General features: G+C 47.9%; 1 protein-coding gene across 5 annotated transcripts; it reads right to left on the bottom strand.

Moving 5' to 3' along the window:
* Positions 1–330: 330 nt before the first annotated feature.
* On the bottom strand, positions 331–18,308 carry LOC147119104 (uncharacterized). 5 transcript variants are annotated; one of them, XR_015077988.1, is made up of 4 exons: positions 18,150–18,288; positions 16,597–16,720; positions 13,862–13,928; positions 331–453 (listed from the first exon to the last, which is right to left on the bottom strand). XR_015077988.1 is itself a non-coding variant. In XM_085984797.1 (2 exons), exon 1 carries the CDS (start codon positions 4,877–4,879, stop codon positions 4,229–4,231), a length of 651 nt encoding a protein of 216 aa, XP_085840923.1. In that variant the 5' UTR covers positions 4,880–5,118; the 3' UTR covers positions 331–453; positions 3,636–4,228. The 5 variants fall into 5 exon arrangements, 1 of the variants encoding a protein (XP_085840923.1); XR_015077989.1 differs by lacking the exon at positions 331–453 and adding an exon at positions 5,172–5,310 and having other exon boundaries at positions 18,150–18,297; XR_015077990.1 differs by lacking the exon at positions 16,597–16,720 and having other exon boundaries at positions 18,150–18,308.
* Positions 18,309–20,036: the final 1,728 nt, after the last annotated feature.

Here is a 20,036-nt window from a genome sequence, read left to right as displayed (position 1 = left end):
TGCTCTCTCAGTGTCTCAGGGCGTTTAAAGCTCTTCTCCCACTCGATGCATTTAAACTCACTCTTGTTAGTGTGAATCCACTGATGTATCAGCAGGGCAGAGAAATAAGTGCATCTCTTGCCACACACGGAGCAGGTGAATAGCCTCTCCCCGGTGTGATTGCACCGTTGAGTTTCCAGCTCAAATGGATATTTGAATCCCTTCTCACAATCCCCACATTTACTCCGTTTCTCCCCGGTGTGACTGCACTTGTGTCTCGACAGGCCACAGGATTGGCTGAAGCCTCGTCCACACACAGAGCACGTGTACGGTTTCTCCCCGCTGTGAACGGTGCTTTTTGCTTCCACGTTCAAAGGCCGATGATATTCAGATCCGATGAGTCGAGTGACTGTCAGATCTTGACGTGATGTTTGGTTTGAGTTTCCTGTCTGCTAATCCTCCTCTTCTAATATCCTGTAAAATGAATTTAAAACAGGAAAAAGGGAGCGTGAGAGAGAACCCACAAAAAAACAAAGGCAGGTTGTGAAATTGAGCTCAATGAATCTGGTCATTTGTGGGGCCGACAGCAGAAAAAAGTGACCATGAAAGCTGCTGGATTGTCATAAAAACCCAACTGGTTCACTGATGTCCCTCAGGGAAGGGAATCCGCCACCTGGTCTGGGCCTACACACGACTCTAGCCTCTATGGGAGGAGAGAGAGAGAGAGAGTGAGGTGGGAGGGGGAGGGGTCGAAAGAGAGGAACTTTATACATCTGCAACTCGACCAGAACTTTGACATAACCTCCAAAACCCACAACCTCCAGCACCTAGAAGGACAAAGGCAGCAGGTGTAGGGGAGCAACATCACCTCCCAGTTCTCCTCTAAGTCACACACCATCCTGACAGCACTGTGGGAGCACCTTCACCACATGGTGGTCCATGATGAAGGCCCACCATCACCTTCTCAAGGGGCAACTAGGGATGGGCAATAAATGCTGGCCTTACTAGTGACGCCCACACCCCAAGAATGAAACAAATCTGTATATGTAAAATGGATTAAATGCCTTTACAGAAATACTTGTACCTAAAACAATACTCTTTTACATTGTTGGGACAGTGTCTGTTTAACAACCTAATCTCCCCCAGAATCCACCTCCCTTGACAGTCCCACATTGGAAATTGTTGGGTCCTCCTGGGCTCAGAAGTACTGGGGGTTAAACCCAGCAGCTTCACTTCCATCTCCACTCCAGCTCAAACTGAAGCAACAAAAAGACCTACACAGGCGGCCAGGGACCGACTTCCGCATCCAGCGCCCGCCCTGATACAAGCCGGCTCTGGATTGGCGGCTCTGCTGTGTCGATCCAGTTGTGGTTTCTCCTGTCTGGGGGAGGCGCTGCACCCTGGGTTTCCTGGGGAAGGTAGATAAGCACATGAGGGAGAAAGGAATAGAAGGATATGCTAATAGGGTTAGATGAAGAGTGGTGGGAGGAGACTCGTGTGGAGCAGAAACACCGGCATTGACCAGTTGGGCCGAATGGCCTGTTCCTGTGCTGTAGACTCTGTAATTCTACAACAACAACAACTTGTATTTATATAGCACCTTTAACGCAGTAAAACTTCCCAAGGTGCTTCACAGCAGTGTTATAAGACAAAACATTTGACACCGAGCCACATAAGGATAAATTAGGGCAGGTGACCAAAAGCTTGGTCAAAGAGGTAGGTTTTAAGGAGCGTCTTAAAGGAGGAGATGTAGCGAGGCAGACAGGTTTAGGCAGGGAATTCCAGTGCTTAGGACCTAGGCAACAGAAGGCACGGCCACCAATGGTTGAGAGATTATAATCAGGGATGCTCAAGAGGGCAGAATTAGAGGAACGCAGATATCTCGGGGGGGGGGGGGGGTGGCGGAGATTACAGAGATAGGGAGAGGCGAGGCCATGGAGGGATTTGAAAACAAGGATGAGAATTTTGAAATCGAGGCGCTGCTTAACCAGAAGCCAATGTAGGTCAGCGAGCACAGGGGTGATGGGCGAACGGGACTTGGTGCGAGTTAGGACACGGGCAGCCGAGTTTTGGATTACCTCAAGTTTATGTAGGGTAGAATGAGGGAATGAGGAGTGCATTGGAATAGTGAAGTTTAGAGGTAACAAAGGCATGGATGAGGGTTTCAGCAGCGGATGAGCTGAGGCAAGGGCCGAGACGGGCGATGTTACGGAGGTGGAAATAGGCAGTCCCTGTTATGCTGTGGATATGTGGTCGGAAGCTCATTTCAGGGTCAAATATGACACCAAGGTTGCAAACAGTGTGGTTCAGCCTCAGACAGATGTTAGGGAGAGGGATGGAGGCTAGGGAACGGAGTTTGTGGCGGGGACCGAAAACAATGGCTTCGGTCTTCCCAATATTTAATTGGAGAAAAGTTTTGCTCATCCAGAACTGTATGTCGGACAATCAGTCTGACAATTTAGAGACCGTGGAGGGGTCGAGAGAAGATGTAGTGAGGCAGAGCTGGGTGTCATCAGCGTACACGTGGAAACTAACGCTGTGTTTTTGGATGATGTCACCGAGGGGCAACATGTAGATGAGAAATAGGAGGCGGCCAAACATAGATCCTTGGGGGACACCAGAGGTAACGATGCGGGAGCGGGAAGAGAAGCCATTGCAGGTGATTCTCTGGCTACGATTAGATAGATAAGAATGGAACCAGGCGAGTGCAGTCCCGCCCAGCTGGGCTACGGTGGAGAGGCATTGGAGGAGGATGGAGTGGTCAACCATGTCAAAGGCTGCAGACAAGTCAAGAAGGACGAGGAGGGATAGTTTACTTTTGTCACAGTCACAAAGGATGTCATTTGCGACATTGATGAGAGCCATTTCGGTACTGTGGCAAGAGCGGAATCCTGATTGGAGGGATTCAAACTTGGAATTGCAGGAAAGAGGGCACGGATTTGGGAATCTATGTAACTATGTCTTCTGCCTCCTGACATAGCTGGAAAAGCTTTTACTATTATTACCACAATTGTGCACCATCTTCATTTCCAAATATCTCTTAGCCTCTCAAATGGCTGCTTTTGACTCCCTCAATTGTGGGTGATATTTGTCCCTATTCTCCTATAAACTGAACTCACCTTGATCTGAAGTGGGTTCAATTTAAGTTCGTTCGGGGAGTCCGGGATCATTCACCCCTAGACCTACGCTGGCCGGTAAAACCCCAGACGGTTCCTCAGTAAGGATTCCTCTGGTTCCTCGCCATATATTTGTCAGGATACTGAAGCCCAGCTTCCTTACACTTCACTCCTGGAGGCCCCACTCCCTGAGCCTACAACCTTCAGCAGGGTCAGTGCTGGAGTTCCGCAGCGGGAGTGATCCCAGAGTAACTGTCGGGATCGCACCCCGTGGATGTTCCGGGTCATGTATTTTTAGTTATCCTGGTGTCTAACACGCACACATCAATAAAACAGGGAATTCCTGGAAACACGCTGCAGGTCCTTCTTTATCTGGAGATCAAATGTCTGTTGTATAATTGTACCAGCAGTTAACAGGCTCCTGTGAACTCCTCCCTCTGCTATTGTAGTGCAGAATTTAACCAATTTATTTTAACCTGCCTTAAAGTGATAGACTCAGGACAGTCACACAAACATGTTAAATCTTCATAAAATAATTACCAGTAATTTTTAGACTGGAATCTTAAACCTGCCGTTTCACTTTCAGTCAGGAACAGATCGCAGTTTGACACCAATCTCTGATTTGACAGCACGTTTCCAGCATTCTCAATTGTTCTTCCTGACTCTTAACACAGTTGTAAAGGAGCCTTCTGTTCCGTGCCTAGGAGCTCTGAACCATGGAAGAGAGCGGCTGCGACACATTTCTTACACGCCTCAAGATTAACCCTCACGGCGACTTTGCTGTCAATGAAGAGAGACGAGAAAGACCAAAGTGCTGTTTGCCCCTCTCAGTGTGGACCTGAAGGACTGTGTCCAGGCTGAAGTTCTGTTCCCGCCGTACGATCCTCCCCCAGATTGTCCTTTCTGAGCTCCAGCCAGGTGATGTTAAACACTCAGGTGGGAAAGACAAAAATCTACAACAATGTGTTTAACACAAAGCTGATTTATTTGACATATATCCAGGATCTTAAACTGCAGCCCAGTTATTGGGGTTATTAACATCAGCAGAAACAAATTCCAACTGTTGAAATGAACATGGTTCAGTCTTGGATGTGATTAACAGCAGCAATAACAGCAGAATCCAACCCCTACAGTCACTTGTGAACTCGCTGGTGAGTCACCAGGTTAGATGAACGTGTGAATCCTTTCTTACACATGGAGCAGGTGAATGGCCTCTCCCCAGTGTGAAGTCGTTGGTGTGCCAGCAGGCTGGATCTTTGAGTGAATCCCTTCCCACACACAGAGCAGGTAAACGGCCTCTCCCCGGTGTGAACTCGCTGGTGTATCAACAGGTGGGATGAATGGGTGAATCCCTTCCCACACACTGAGCAGGTGAACGCCTTCTCCCCGGTGTGAACTCGCTGGTGTTCCACCAGGTTGGATGACTGAGTGAATCTTTTCTCACACACTGAGCAGGTGAACGGCCTCTCCCCAGTGTGAACTCTCTGGTGTTTCCGCAGGGTGGATGTCTGAGTGAATCCCTTCCCACACTCGGAGCAGGTGAACGGCCTCTCCCCAGTGTGAGTGCATTGATGTGTCAGAACTTCACTTCTGCTTTTAAAACTCTTCTCACACTCAGAACATTTAAAAGGTCTCTCCTCAGTGTGAACTCGCTGGTGTGTCAGCAGGGTGGATAACTGAGCGAATCCCTTCCCACAGACGGAGCAGGGGAATGGCCTCTCCCCGGTGTGAATTCGCATGTGCATATGAAGCTTGGATAACTCTGTGAATCCCTTGCCACACATGGGGCAGGAGAACGGCCTCTCTCCAGTGTGAATTCGCCGATGAATTTTCAGCTGGGATGGGTAATTGAATCCCTTCCCACAGTCCCCACATTTACATGGCTTCTCTCCAGTGTGACTGCGTCGATGAGTTTCCAGCTCAGACGGGTAATTAAATCCCTTCCCACAGTCCTCACATTTCCACAGTTTCTCCGTGGTGCGGGTGTCCTTGTGTGTCTCCAGGTTGGACAATCAGTTGAAGCCTCGTCCACACACAGAACACGTGTACGGTTTCTCCCCGCTGTGAATGTTGCGATGTTTTTTCAGGCTGTGTAACTGGTTAAAGCTCTTTCCACAGTCAGTGCACTGGAACACTCTCACTCGGGTGTGTGTGTCTCGGTGCTTTTCCAGTCACACTGATGTTTGAAATCTTTTTGAGAATGGTGAGACAGCTGCTGTGTGCAGTGAGAATAAAATCAATGAGTCAATGATGGTCTCTCCTGGTCACTGGGACCCTGAAGCCCCGCCCACTCTCTGTTCCAGGCTGATGGCTGCGCATGCGCCGTGACCCCGTCCTGTCCAAGATGGCGGCCAGTGACCCCGCTGACCCGGGCGGCCGGGCCTGTCACCGCGGGACAAACACGGGGCCTGTGGGCTCTTATTCGGGGCCTGAGGCCTACATTTATGAAGCTTCCCAGTCCACTCGCGGGTCCAATTCCTCCCCGAGCGCACAACCTCCTACCACCTCCCGGGAGCGTCTCTTCCGCCACAGACCGCCTCCCGCACTGCGCATGCTCAGAGCACAGCCCGGTTCCGCGCCTGCGCACTGGGCTCCAGTGATCATTGATGGGGCACATTCTGCCGCGCGGAGGATTCAGGGTAAACGTCATCGCATCAAGATTGGGGCCGGAAGGGCAATAAACAAAATTAATCTTTAAATTATTCAGTAACCCAAATGCCCGGGCTCTCCGCCATCGTGCAAAGTAAACTGGCTGCCACTTTTACTTTACTAACTCACACCTCAGGCCCCGCCCAGTCTGGTTTAATTGCTGAATGTTTCCTAACTGTTTTCTAATTCAAATTCAGTCCTGTTATTCTGAGGAAAACTGATGAGGCTTCATGTTTTGTGTGTCCGACATGTTTAAGGGTTAAATAAGCTGGTGACATTTTTTTTAACGGTGCAAAGATGTGAAAAACGCCACTAGCGATGCCTCGAACCACACGGGACAGTGAAGTCCACTTCATCAGCGCCCCTGCCAGAGGACTCAATATCCTCCCCCTCCACCACTGGTGCACTGTGTCTGCAGTATGTGCGGTCTACAAGATGCCCAAGGTGGAGTCAAGGGCGAGGCAGCAGAATGGATGGAAAGATGGCTACAAAACAGAAATCAGAGGTTCGAAGTTGAAGAACGTTTCTCGGGCTGGCAGAGAGTGAGATGTGGTGTCACACAGCGGTCTGTGCTGCTGGGACCAATTTTGTTTGCGATGATTTGGACTCAGAATTTGAAGATGACACCAAATTGGGTGGTATAACTAATAATATGGGGACTGCACCATAATGCAGGAAGACATAAACTGGGCAGATAAGTGGGCAACAAAATTAAATGTAGTGAAAGGTGAGCTGGTTCATTTTAGCAGGAGGAATAAGAAAGGCACTTGCACCTTAGAAGGTAAGAAAATAAATGGGGCAGAGGAGCAAAGAGATCTGGGAATACAGACACATAAATCACTAAAAGTAGCAACACAAGTTGAACAGGCCACAAAGAGTGGAAAGAAAGGACTGGGGTTCATTTCTAGAGGAATATAATACAAGAGCAGGGAGGTAATGATCAATTTATATTGAACCTTCGTGAGGCCACAGTTGGAGCACTGTGAGCGGTTCATTTCTAGAGGAATATAATACAAGAGCAGGGAGGTAATGATCAATTTATATTGAACCTTGGTGAGACCACAGTTGGAGCACTGTGAGCAGTTCTGGTCTCCACTCTACAAAAGGATATTGAAGCACTGGAGAAAATGCTGAAAAGATTTACAAGAACGTTACCTGAATTGAGAGGATGCAACTCTCGGGCACGATTGAGCAGGTTTGGGCTCTTTTCTCTGGGAAAGAGAAGACTGAGAGGAGTCCTGATTGATACGAGGGGGTTTACAGGGTAGATGTGGAGAAACTGTTTCCACCTCTGGGTGAGTCAGGACAAGAGGGCAGCAATATACGATCGCCACTAACAGATGAAACGAAGAATTTAGGAGCGATTTCTTTACTCAGAGGGTGTTGAGAATGTGGAACTCACTGCCAGGCCGAGTGCTGGAAGCTGACAGCAACAATACTTTCTGTCTTACAGCCAAGGAGCTCTCCATTCTGCCATTTGTCCCCTGACTCCACAGGCTCTGACCTTATTCATTAGCCTATTAGGTGGGACCTTATCGAAGGCCTTTTGGAAATCAAGATAAATTATATCTACTGCATTACCCTTGTCTACTCTCTCTGTTACCTCTTCAAATAATTCAATGAGGTTAGTCAAGCAAGACTTTCCCTTCACAGAAATCACAGAATCACAGAAACCCCACAGTGCAGATAGAGGCCATTTCGGCCCATCGAGCCTGCACCGACGCATATCCCACCCGATCCCCGTAACCCCTACACCAACACATATCCCACCCTATCCCCGTAACCCCACGTATTTAATCCCCCTAACACTAAGGGTCAATTTATCATAGCCAATCAACCTAACCCGCACATCTTTGGACTGTGGGAGGAAACCGGAGCACCCGGAGGAAACCCACGCAAACACGGGGAGAATGTGCAAACTCCACACAGACAGTCACCCGAGGCCGGATTCGAACCCGGGTCCCTGGCGCTGTGAGGCAACAGTGTTAACCACTATGCCACCGTGCTGCCCTATGCCACCGTGCTGCCCCTTCTGAAATCCATGCCGACTATTCATTATTCTAGATTTTTTCTATTTTCTCCTATAGTAGGTATTCCATTATTTTTCCTACCACCGATGTTAAGCTGACTAGTCTATAGGAAGAGGAGGAGGCCATTCAGCCCCTCGAGCCATTCAATGCAATCATGGCTGATCTGTGACCTAACTCCATACACCCGCCTTTGGCCCATATCCCTTAATACCTTTGGGTAACAAAAACCTATCAATCTCAGATTTAAAATTAACAATTGATCTCGCATCAATTGCCATTTGCGGAAGAGAGTTCCAAACTTCTACCACCCTTTGTGTCGAAGTGTTTCCTAATTTCACTCCTGAAAGGTCTGGCTCTAATTTTTAGACTATGCCCCCAGTCCTAGAATCCCCAACCAGCGGAAATAGTTTCTCTCTATCTACCCTATCTGTTCCCCTTAATATCCTGAAAACTTCGATCAGATCACCCCTTAACCTTCTAAATTCTAGGGAATACAACCCTAATTTGTGTAATCTCTCCCCGTAACTTAACCCTTGAAGTCCGGGTATCATTCTGGTAAACCTACGCTGCACTCCCTCCAAGGCCAATATATCCTTCCTAAGGTGTGGTGCCCAGAACTGCTCACAGTACTCCAGGTGTGGTCTAACCAGGGCTTTGTACAGCTGTAGTGTAACTTCTACCCCCTTGTATTCTAGTCCTCGAGATCTAAAGGCCAGCATTCCATTAGCCTTTTTGATTATTTTCTGTACCTGTTCATGACATTTTAATGATCTATGTACCTGGATCCCCAAGTCTCGTTGGACCTCCACTGTTTCTAGCTTTTCACCATTTAGAAAGTACTCTGTTCTATCCTTTTTAGGTCCAAAGTGGATGACCTCACATTTGCCTACACTGAAATCCATTTGCCACAGTTTTGCCCATTCACTTTATCTGTCGATATCTCTTTGTAATTTTATGCTTCCATCTACACTGCCCACAATGCCCCTGTCATTGTGTCATCGGCAAATCTGGATATATGACTTTCTTTACCTTCATCTAAGTCGTTAATAAATACTGTGAATAGTTGAGGCCCCAACACAGACCCCTGCGGGACAGCACTAGTCACCTCCTGCCCATTTCAGTACCTGCCCATTATCCCCACTGCCTGTCTCCTGCCGCTCAGCCAATTTCCTAACCAGGTCAATAATTTGCCCTCAATTCCTCTACTGTAAATACTGATGCAAAGTAATTATTCAACATGTCCGCCATTTCCTTATTATCATTGACAATATCACATTGACAAGGGCTGTGGAAGCTGAGTCGTTGAGTATATTCTAGGCTGAGACAGATAGATTTTTGGACTCTAGGGGAATCGAGGGATATGGAGATCGGGCAGGACAGTGGAGTTGAGGTCGAAGATCAGCCATGCTGTTATTGAATTGTGAAGCAGGCTCCAAGGGCTGTATGGCCAACTCCTGCTCCTAATTCTTATGTTCTTATGTAATTCGAGTCCCTGCCCATTATCCCCACTCTCTGTCTCCTGCCACTCAGCCAATTTCCTAACCCGGTCAATAATTTGCCTTCAATTCCATGGGCTTCTACCTTAGATAACAGTCTCTTACGTGGGACTTGATCAAATGCCTTCTGGATGTCCATATAAATAACATCCATCGACATTCCCCTGTCCACTACTTTAGTCACCTCCTCAAAAAAATCAATCAGGTTTGTCAGACATGACCGACCTTTCACAAATCCATGCTGGCTCTCTGATCAACTGAACATTTCCGAGGTGTTCAGTCACCCTCTCCTTAATTATAGACTCTAGGAATTTCCCAACAACAGATGTTAGGATAACTGGTCTATAATTCCCTGGTTTCCCTCTCTCGCCATTCTTAAATAGTGGGGAGACATGTGTAATTTTCCAATCTAAAGGAACGGTTCCTGAATCGGGAGAACTTTGGAAGATTATAGTTAAGACATCTGCAATGTGCTCACCTTCTTCCTTTAAAACCCAGGTGAGAGTGACTGCCTTTGACATCAAGGCAGTTTTTGACCAAGTGTGGCACCAAGGAATCCGAGTACAGTTGAAGTCAATGGGAATCGGGGGGGGGAAACTCTCCACTGGCTGGAGTCATACCGAGCACAAAGGAAGATGGTTGGAGGCCAATCATCTGAGCCCCAGGACATCGCTGCTGGAGTTCCTCAGGGCAGTGTCCTCGGCCCAACCATCTTCAGCTGCTTCATCAATGACCTTCACTCCATCAGAAGGTCAGAAGTGGGGATGTTCACTGATGACTGCACAGTGTTCAGTGCCATTCACAACTCCTCAGATAATGAACCAGTCCATGCCTACATGCAGAGAGACCTGAACGACATTCAGGCTTAGTCTGATAAGTGGCAAGTAACATACGTGCCACACAAATGCCAGGCAATGACCATCTCCAACAAGAGAAAGTCTAACCACTGGCCCTTGACATTCAATGGCATTACCATTGTTGAATCCCTTATCAACAACAAGCTGGGGGGGGTCACCATTGACCAGAAACTTAACTGGACCAGCCACATAAATACTGTGGCTACAAGAGCAGGTCAGAGGCTAGGTATTCTGCGGTGAGTGTCTCACCTCCTGACTCCCCAAAGCCTTTCCACCATCTACAAGGCACAAGTAAGGAGTGTGATGAAATATTCTCCACTTGCCTGGATGAGTGCAGCTCCAGTAACACTCAAGAAGCTCAACACCATCCACGGCAAAGCAGCCCACTTGATTGGCACCCCATCCACCACCTTAAACATTCACTCCCTCCAACACCAGTGTACCATGGCTGCAGTGTGTACCATCTACAAGATGCACTGCAAAAACTCGCCAAGGCTTCTTCGACAACACAGGGCTCAGTGCTAGGTCCCTTGCTTTTTGTGGTATATATCAATGATCTAGACTTGAATATAGGGGGTATGATTAAGAAGTTTGCAGATGATACTAAAATCGACTGTGTGGTTGATACTGAAGAAGGAAGCTGCAGGCTGCAGGAAGATATCAATAAATTGGTCAGGTGGGCAGAACAGTGGCAAATGGAATTCAGTCCGGAGAAGTGTGAGGCAATGCATTTGGGGAAGGCTAACAAGGAAAGGGAATACACATTAAATGGTAGGACACTACGACCTTGGAGTGCCTGTCCACAGATCCCTGAAGGTATCAGGCCAGGTAGATAAGGTTGTTAAAAAGGCATACGAAATGCTTGCCTTTATTAGCCATGGCATAGAATACAAGAGCAGGGGGGTTATGCTTCAACTGTATAAAACACTAGTTAGGCCTCAGCTAGAGTACTGCATGCAGTTCTGGTCACCACATTACAGGAAAGATGTGATTGCACTAGCGAGGGTACAGAGGAGATTTACAAGGATGTTGCCGGGAGTAGAGAATCTTCGCTATGAGGAAAGACTGGATAGGCTGGGTCTGTTTTCCTTGGAACAGAGGAGGCTGAGGGGAGACCTTATTGAGGTGTATAAAATTATGAGGGGCCCAGATAAAGTGGATAGAAAGGACCTATTTCCCTTAGCAGAGGGGTCAAAAACCAAGGGGGCACAGATTTAAAATAATTGGTGGAAGGTTTAGAGGGGATTTGAGGGGAAATTTCTTCACCCAGAGGGTTGTGGGGGTCTGGAACTCACTGCCTGAAAGGGTGGTAGAGGCAGGAACCCTAACCACGTTTAAAAAGTACTTGGATCTGCACTTGGGATGCTCTAACCTGCAGGGCTACGGACCAAGAGCTGGGAAGTGGGATTAGGCTGGATAGCTCTTTGTTGGCCGGCACGGACACGATGGGCCGAAATGGCCTCCTTCCGTGCTGTAACTTTCTATGATTCTACACTGTCCCATCAAACACTCCCAGGGCAGGTACAGCCCGGGTTAGATACAGAGTAAAGCTCCCTCTACACTGTCCCATCAAACACTCCCAGGGCAGGTACAGCACAGGTTAGATACAGAGTAAAGCTCCCTCTACACTGTCCCATCAAACACTCCCAGGGCAGGTACAGCACGGGTTAGATACAGAGTAAAGCTCCCTCTACACTGTCCCATCAAACACTCCCAGGGCAGGTACAGCACAGGTTAGATACAGAGTAAAGCTCCCTCTACACTGTCTCATCAAACACTCCCAGGGCAGGTACAGCACGGGTTAGATACAGAGTAAAGCTCCCTCTACATTGTCCCATCAAACACTCCCAGGACAGGTACAGCACGGGTTAGATACAGAGTAAAGCTCCCTCTACATTGTCCCATCAAACACTCCCAGGGCAGGTACAGCACGGATTAGATACAGAGTAAAGCTCCCTCTACACTGCCCCATCAAACACTCCCAGGGCAGGTACAGCACGGGTTAGATACAGAGTAAAGCTCCCTCTACACCAACCCATCAAACACTCCCAGGGCAGGTACTGTCTGGGTTAGATACAGAGTAAAGCTCCCTCTACACTGTCCCATCAAACACTCCCAGGGCAGGTACAGCACGGGTTAGATACAGAGTAAAGCTCCCTCTGCACTGTCCCATCAAACACTCCCAGGATAGGTACAGCACAGGTTAGATACAGAGTAAAGCTCCCTCTACACTGTCCCATCAAACATTCCCAGGGCAGGTACAGCATGGGTTAGATACAGAGTAAAGCTCCCTCTACACTGTCCCATCAAACACTCCCAGGGCAGGTACAGCATGGGTTAGATACAGAGTAAAGCTCCCTCTACACCAACCCATCAAACACTCCCAGGGCAGGTACTGTCTGGGTTAGATACAGAGTAAAGCTCCCTCTACACTGTCCCATCAAACACTCCCAGGGCAGGTACAGCACGGGTTAGATACAGAGTAAAGCTCCCTCTACACTGTCCCATCAAACACTGCCAGCCCATAATGAGCAGGGCTCAGGGAGGTTGGTTGCTAGGCACTGCAGTGATGTCATAAAGCAGGGCCATTCAGCCCAGCTGGTCGTCTCCTTGTCCCTTTAAAGGTGGAGAGCCGGGACACCCTGTCTCCAAACACATCCCACCTGTTCATACTGAGAATCCCCGGGGAAGGCCCAAGGGCCAGAGTGTGGAACACAACCAAGGGGGAAAGAGGAGGAGAGATGGTGCAGTGTGGGAGGTGAGGGAGGAGTCTGCTCATTCCGGGGGCAGATCAGACAAAGTGCTTTGAGTGGTGGGTCCAGCAGTGAAACTGAAACCAAACCAAACCAAAGTTAGGCCTCAGCTGGAGTACTGCGTGCAGTTCTGGTCACCACATTACAGGAAAGATGTGATTGCACTGGAGAGGGTACAGAGGAGATTTACAAGGATGTTGCCGGGAGTAGAGAATCTTAGCTACGAGGAAAGACTGGATAGGCTGGGTTTGTTTTCCTTGGAACAGAGGAGGCTGAGGGGAGATTTATTGAGGTGTATAAAATTATGAGGGGCTTAGATAAAGTGGACAGAAAGGACCTATTTCCCTTAGCAGAGGGGTCAAAAACCAGGGGGCACAAATTTAAAGTAATTGGGGGAAGATTTAGATGGGATTTGAGGGGAAATGTCTTCACCCAGAGGGCTGTGGGGGTCTGGAACTCACTGCCTGAAAGGGTGGTAGAGGCAGGAACCCTAACCACGTTTAAAAAGTACTTGGATGTGCACTTGGGATGTTCTAACCTGCAGGGCTACGGACCAAGAGCTGGAAAGTGGGATTAGGCTGGATAGCTCTTTGTTGGCCGGCACAGACAGGATGGGCCGAAATGGCCTCCTTCCGTGCTGTAACTTTCTATGATTCTACGACCTCCACCACCTAGAGGGATGAGGGCAGCAGGCGCAGGGGAACACCACCACCTCCAAGCTCCCCTCCAAGTCACACACCATCCTGACTTGGAAATATATCGCCGATCCTTCATCGTCGCTGGGTCTTAATCCTGGAACTCCCTCCTTAACAACACTGTGGGAACACCTTCACCACACGGACTGCAGCGGTTTAAGAAGGCGGTTCACCACCCCTTTCTCAAGAGTAACTAGAGATGGGGAATAAATGTTGCCAATGCCCATGTCCCATAAAGAATAAATCAATTGAAAAAAGCACATTAATCTGATGGGAGATCACTTACACACAAGCAGCCAGCGGTGTGGAGCCTCCCGAGAGTCCAGTCCCTTTCCAGCCAGTATTTACAGGAGCTGGGACACAGAAAAGAGTCTAATTCAAATCAGTGATATATCTGTTCACACAAACCAACAGCCACAAAACACAGACAGATCATCAGGCCAATCTGAGGCATTTCAGGCTGGATTATGTCCAGAATACTGTCTGTATCTGTACTGATGTTAATCCAGCTCCCTCACACTGTCACTCGGTAACCCCTCTCCCCCAGCACCGTGTGTTGCTGACTGTATCTCTACTGATGTTAATCCAGCTCCCTCACACTGTCACCCAGAAACCCCTCCCCCAGCACCCTGTGTTACTGACTGTATCTCGACTGATGTTAATCCAGCTCCCTCACAGTCACCCCTCCCCCAGCGCCCTGTTACTGACTGTATCTCTACTGATGTTAATCCAGCGCCCTCACACTGTCACTCACTAACCCCTCTCCCAGCACCGTGTTACTGACTGTATCTCTACTTATGTTAATCCAGCTCCCTCAGTCACTCAGTAACCCCTCCCCCAGCACCCTGTGTTACTGACTGTATCTGTACTGATGTTAATCCAGCTCCCTCACACTGTCACTAAGTAACCTCTTCCCCCAGCACCCTGTGTTACTGACTGTATCTCAACTGATGTTAATCCAGCTCCCCCACACTGTCACTCAGTAACCTCTCCCCCCAGCACCCTGTATTACTGACTGTATCTCTACTGATGTTAATCCAGCTCCCGCACAGTCACTCAGTAACCCCTCCCCCAGCGCCCTGTGTTACTGACTGCATCTCTACTGATGTTAATACAGCTCCCTCACCCTGTCACTCAATAACCCCTCCCCCAGCACCCTGTGTTACTGACTGTATCTGTACTGATGTTAATCCAGCGCCCTCACACTGTCAATCAGTAACCCCTCCACCAGCACCCTGTGTTACTGACTCTATCTCTACTGATGTTAATCCAGCTCCCTCACACTGTCACTCAGTCACCCCTCTCCCAGCACCCTGTGTTACTGACGTTAATCCAGCTCCCTCACCCTGTCACTCAGTAACCCCTCCCCCAGCACCCTGTGTTACTGACTGTATCTCTACTGATGTTAATCCAGCTCCCTCACCCTGTCACTCAGTAACCCCTCTCCCCAGCACCCTGTGTTACTGACTGTATCTCTACTGATGTTAATCCAGCTCCCTCATACTGTCATTCAGTAACCCCTCCCCCAGCGCCCTGTGTTACTGACTGTATCTCTACTGATTACGTTTCACAGCGAAGGATGGACAATAAATGATGACCTTGCCAGCGAGAATGAATAACAAAACAAAGTTTGGTTGTTTCCAGAATGCGGCCTGGAATTCACCGCAGAATCAGAGGCTGAATTCTGGCTGTGAAACGTAATCAGAAAATATTTTACTGATAGAATCATCGAGGACAGAAGGCGGCCATTCGGCCCATCGTGCCTGTGTTGGCTCTTTGGTCGAGCTCTCCAATTAGTCCCACTCCCCCGCTCTCCCCCCACAGCCCGGTAATCTTCTCCTTTTCAAGTATTTATCCAATTCCCTTTTGAATGTTACTATTGAATCTGCTCCCACCACCTTCCAGATCAGAATCATTCTGTGCATTAAAACATTCTCCTCATCTCCCCCCTAGTTCTTTTATCAAGTATCTTAAATCTGTGCACTTTTGTTACCAGCCCTCCTGGCAGTGTCACCATTCCCGTAAATCTCCTCTGCACCCTCTCCAAGGCCTGGATATCCTTTCTAAAGCCTGGTGCCCAGAATTGGACACAATACTCCAGCTGAGGCCTAACCAGTGACTCATAAATGTTTAGCATAACTTCCTTGCTTTCTGTGCCTCTGTTTATAAAGCCCAGGATCCCAAATGCTTTTTAAAGCAGCCTTATAATCGTGTCCTGCCGCCTTCAAAGACAAAGTGCTTTGAGTGGTGGGTCCAGCAGTGAAACTGAACCCAATCCAAGGGAACAAGCAAGGGGACAATGGGAAGAAACCACAACTGGCCCAAAAGTGGGATAACCTCCCCAAAAGGTCGGTGCGGACAGTTAGAAACTCCTCCTGGTGACTGTGTGATTGCAGGACTCGGCTTCACTCCGGTATTTAAACGCACAGAGCGCTGACCTCACACCCAGGGGGCAATGTGTGGGAATTCCAGGGGCAGTGAGGACATGCCCAGAAATAGTGAAAGCCCACTGGGCCCAGGACAAGCTCATCAGAAAACCCAGGGCAAGGGCAAACCCAGCGTGCCCACTCTGAACCCGGTTTGCTGCTCCCTCTGTGCCCAGCACTGCCTGTACCCCCGGCACACGGCAGTGGAATTTCAGCCTCAGTGTTACAAGTTTCATCGGTTACAGGCTGGAGAGAGGAATAATTCAAACTGACACCGAGCTGTGTGATTGGTTCAGTCTGTAGAGGGCTGACGGGTCCTTTTAAATTTGAGTGGTCAGGTATTCAAATTCCCGTAAACTCTAATCCCGGATATAAAAGACGGGAGAGCCGTGTTTAAATCACAGAGTCTCCTTGGAGTTTCTCTGAGTGAAGGACCTGGTCAGCTTGAAACACCTGAAAGAGAAAAATCAGTTAAAAATTTCCAATTTGTAGTTTTTGACCAATATTGACTCCCACAGGGATGGGGAATTCTAGAATAAGGAAGGAACCGGTCAGGATTTGAAAGGTATTTAGAATAGAGTAATGGAATTCTTACATTTGGGGTCTTTCTTGATCTTGTACACTCGAGGAGTTAGATAACAGTCTTTCTCTTGTGAATACAGAGCTGAATTATTGGGCTGTGATGTGTTTCCTTGTTCAGCTTCTGTTAAATACACTTCCTGAGTGGACAAATAAAGCTGATTTATTTGACATTTATCCAGAATATTAATAACGCTATAACTGGGCTGGAGTTTAACGTCAGCAGAAACAAACCCCAACTGTCAGAATGAACATGGTTCAATCCTGGATGTCATCAACAGCAGCAATAACAGCAGAATCCAACCCCTGCAGTCACTTGTGAATTCGCTGGTGTGACAGTAGATGGAAGGACTGAGAGAATCCCTTCCCACACACAGAGCAAGTGAACGGCCTCTCCCCACTGTGAATTTGCTGGTGTTTCAACAGGTTGGATGATTCTTTGAAAGTCTTCAGGCAGTGAGAGCAAATGAACAGCCTCTCCCCAGTGTGACTGCGTCGTTGACTTTTCAGCTAGAAAGGGTAACTGAATCCCTTCCCACAGTCCCCACATTTACACGGTTTCTCCGTGCTGCAGGTGTCCTTGTGTCTCTCCAGGTTGGATAATCAGTTGAAGCCTCGTCCACATACACACACAACACGTGTACGGTTTCTCCCCGTAGTGAACGGTGCGATGTTTTTTCAGGCTATGTAACTGGTTAAAGCTCTTTCCACAGTCAGTGCACTGGAACACTCGCACTCAGGTGTGTCTGTCTCGCTGCTTTCCAAGTCACACTGATGACTGAAATCTTTTCCCACAGATAGATCAGACACTCATTCCTCTTTCCACATTCAAAGGCCGATCATATTCAGGTTCTGCTGAATTTAGTGACTCTGTCAGATCTTGACATGATGTTTGGTTTGAGCTTCCTGTCTGTAAATCCTCCTCTTCTAACCCATAAAAGAAGTTTACAAAAGTCATCACTGTAAGTGCAGGATAGAAATTCAGAACAGACAATTCTAGTTTCTATGGAACATTCTTTCCTCTCTTGTTCCCCTAAAGCTGTAAATCCCTGTCCCACACACTCTCCCTCCCCCTCTGTGCTGAAATCCAAACCCATCGCACCATCTCTAACATTTCTTTCCTCCACTCCCAGTTTTCCCCCTCCCTCTACTGTGGTTGGGTTCAGTTCTACACCCGCTGTGTGCAGAGTGAGAATAAAATCAATGAGCTGCTGATTTTCTCTGCTGGTCACTGGGCCTTTTTGGATGGACCAATAGGGTGAGACTGGGTTGCCCCAGGGTCACCAAACAAGAATCAGCCCAACAAGGCTCCCTTTCAGGGGCCGCTAATATGGGAGAAACATGTGGACCAATCAAAATGACAGAGACCCTGAAGCCCCGCCCACTCTTTGTTCCTGCCCACGGTACCGCGCATGCGCCGTGAGACCCGCCCTGTCCAAGATGGCGGCCGGTGACCCGGATCACCCGGGCGGTCACTGACCGGGCCTGTAACCGGGGAAACACGGGGCCTATGGGCTTTTATTCCCGGCCTCAGGCCTACACCAGGTGTTTATAAAGTTTTTAACCCACCCGCGGGTTCAATCCATCCCCTGCTCCCACAATCTTCTCCCGGCCACTGACCCGCTGGTTCCGCTCAGTCCATCTCCGACTCTCGCACGGCGCATGCGCATTGTACGTGTAGACCCGCACTGGCTCCTGTCGTCATTGATAGGGCGCGGGGGATTCTGGGTGAATGCACTGCCATTGAAATCCCCAATTGGTGGATAAACATTCATTTTTTTCTCATCCGATTGAGATGGGCCTTTTTTGACTACAGGTAGGGGCGACACTAAGTAGTCCCACTGTCACCAGACGGGAACAAAAACCGTTTAGGCAAGAGCCCTAGTGCACCAAAAATATGAAACAAACAGTAATAACTATGTAGTGTACAGCGACACACACAAATACGATGGAAAGATGGCTACAAACTTCCCTTAACTCCAATCCTCTGATTTCTGTTTTGTAATCATCTTTCCATCCATTCTGCTGCCTGGCCCTTCACTCCACAAGGCCTGACCTTAGTCATCTTCTAAATCTTACATTTTTGTTATGGATAGCAAGCTGGTTATAAAATAGGAAACAGAGATGGGGTTAGGAGTAGCTACTCAGACTGGCAAAAGGTGAAAAGTGGTGTTCCACAGGGATTGCTGCTGGGACCGTTGTTGTTCACATTTACATAAATGATTTGGACTCGGGAATCGGAAGTACAATTTCAAAATTTGTCGATGACACCAAATTGGGATGTGTGGATAATACTGAGGAAGACTGTGAGAAAATGCAAGGAGACATGAATAAATTTGCAGAATGGACGTGTAATTAGCAAATGAATTTTAATGTAGATAAGTGTGAGGTAGTGCATTTTGGTAGGAAGAATAAGGAGGCCACACACTTCTTGGAAATTATTTGGACTCAATGGGGTAGAGCAGGAAAGGGCTATAGGGGTACAGATATACAAATTACTAAAAGTAGGGATGCAGATTAAGGCCATAAAAGAAGCAATCCAAGCACTGGGGTTCATTTCTAGAGGGATAGAATTGAAAAGCAGAAAAGTTATGTTAAACTTGTATAGAACCTTGCTTGGACTACATGTGGAATACTATAAAAAGTATTATTAAAAGGATATAGAGGCACTGGAGAAAGTGCGAAAAGTATTTGCAAGGATGATCCAAGAACTGAGAGGATATAGTTATCAGGAAAGGCTGAACAGGCTGGGGCTCTTTTCTCTAGAATAAAGAGAAGGCCAATGGGTGACCTGATCGAGGTCTTTAAAGTTATGAAAAGGTTATATAGGGTGGACCTGGAGAAAATGTTTCCACTGCAGGAGTCCAAAACTAGAAGCCATAATTATAAGATAGTCACTAATAAATCCAATAAGGAATTCAGGGGAAACTTCTTTACCCAAAGAGAGGTAAGAATGTGGAACGTGCAACCACAAGGAGTAGTTGAGGCGAATAGCACAGATGCAAGGAATAGAAAGTTATGCTAATAGGTTTAGATGAAGAGGGTGGGAGGAGACTCGTGTGGAGCATACACCACCAGAGACCAGTTGGGCCGAATGGCCTGTTCCTGTGCTGTAGACTCTCTGTAGACTCTGTAACTCTGTGTAACTATGTCTTCTGACTCCTGACATAGCTGGAAAAGCTTTTACTATTCTTACCACAATTCTGGACCATTTTCTTTTCCAAAGAACTCTGAGCTTCTCTAATGGCTGCTTTTGTCTCCCTTAATTGTGGGTAATATTTGTCCCTATTCTTCTGTAAACTGAATTCATCTTGTTACAAACTGGGTTCAAATTTCGGCAAGTCAGGCATCATTCACCCCGAGACCTACGCAGGCAGGTAAGAGCCCAGATGGTTCCTTAGTAAGGATTCCTCTGGTTCCTTGGCATATATTTGTCAGGATACTGAAACCCAGCTT

Source organism: Somniosus microcephalus, chromosome 4 (genome assembly GCF_052327205.1).
Source record: "Somniosus microcephalus isolate GS21.2 chromosome 4, FLI_Smic_1.0, whole genome shotgun sequence".
NCBI classification, from domain to species: Eukaryota; Metazoa; Chordata; class Chondrichthyes; order Squaliformes; family Somniosidae; genus Somniosus; species Somniosus microcephalus.
Note: the sequence above shows the minus strand (reverse complement) of the source record. Positions and strands in the feature narration are given on the sequence as shown.

Coding starts and splice junctions, on each gene's coding strand:
- LOC147119104 (XM_085984797.1), bottom strand. CDS start 4,879: ATGTGTGGCAAGGGATTCACAGAGTTATCCAAGCTTCATATGCACATG.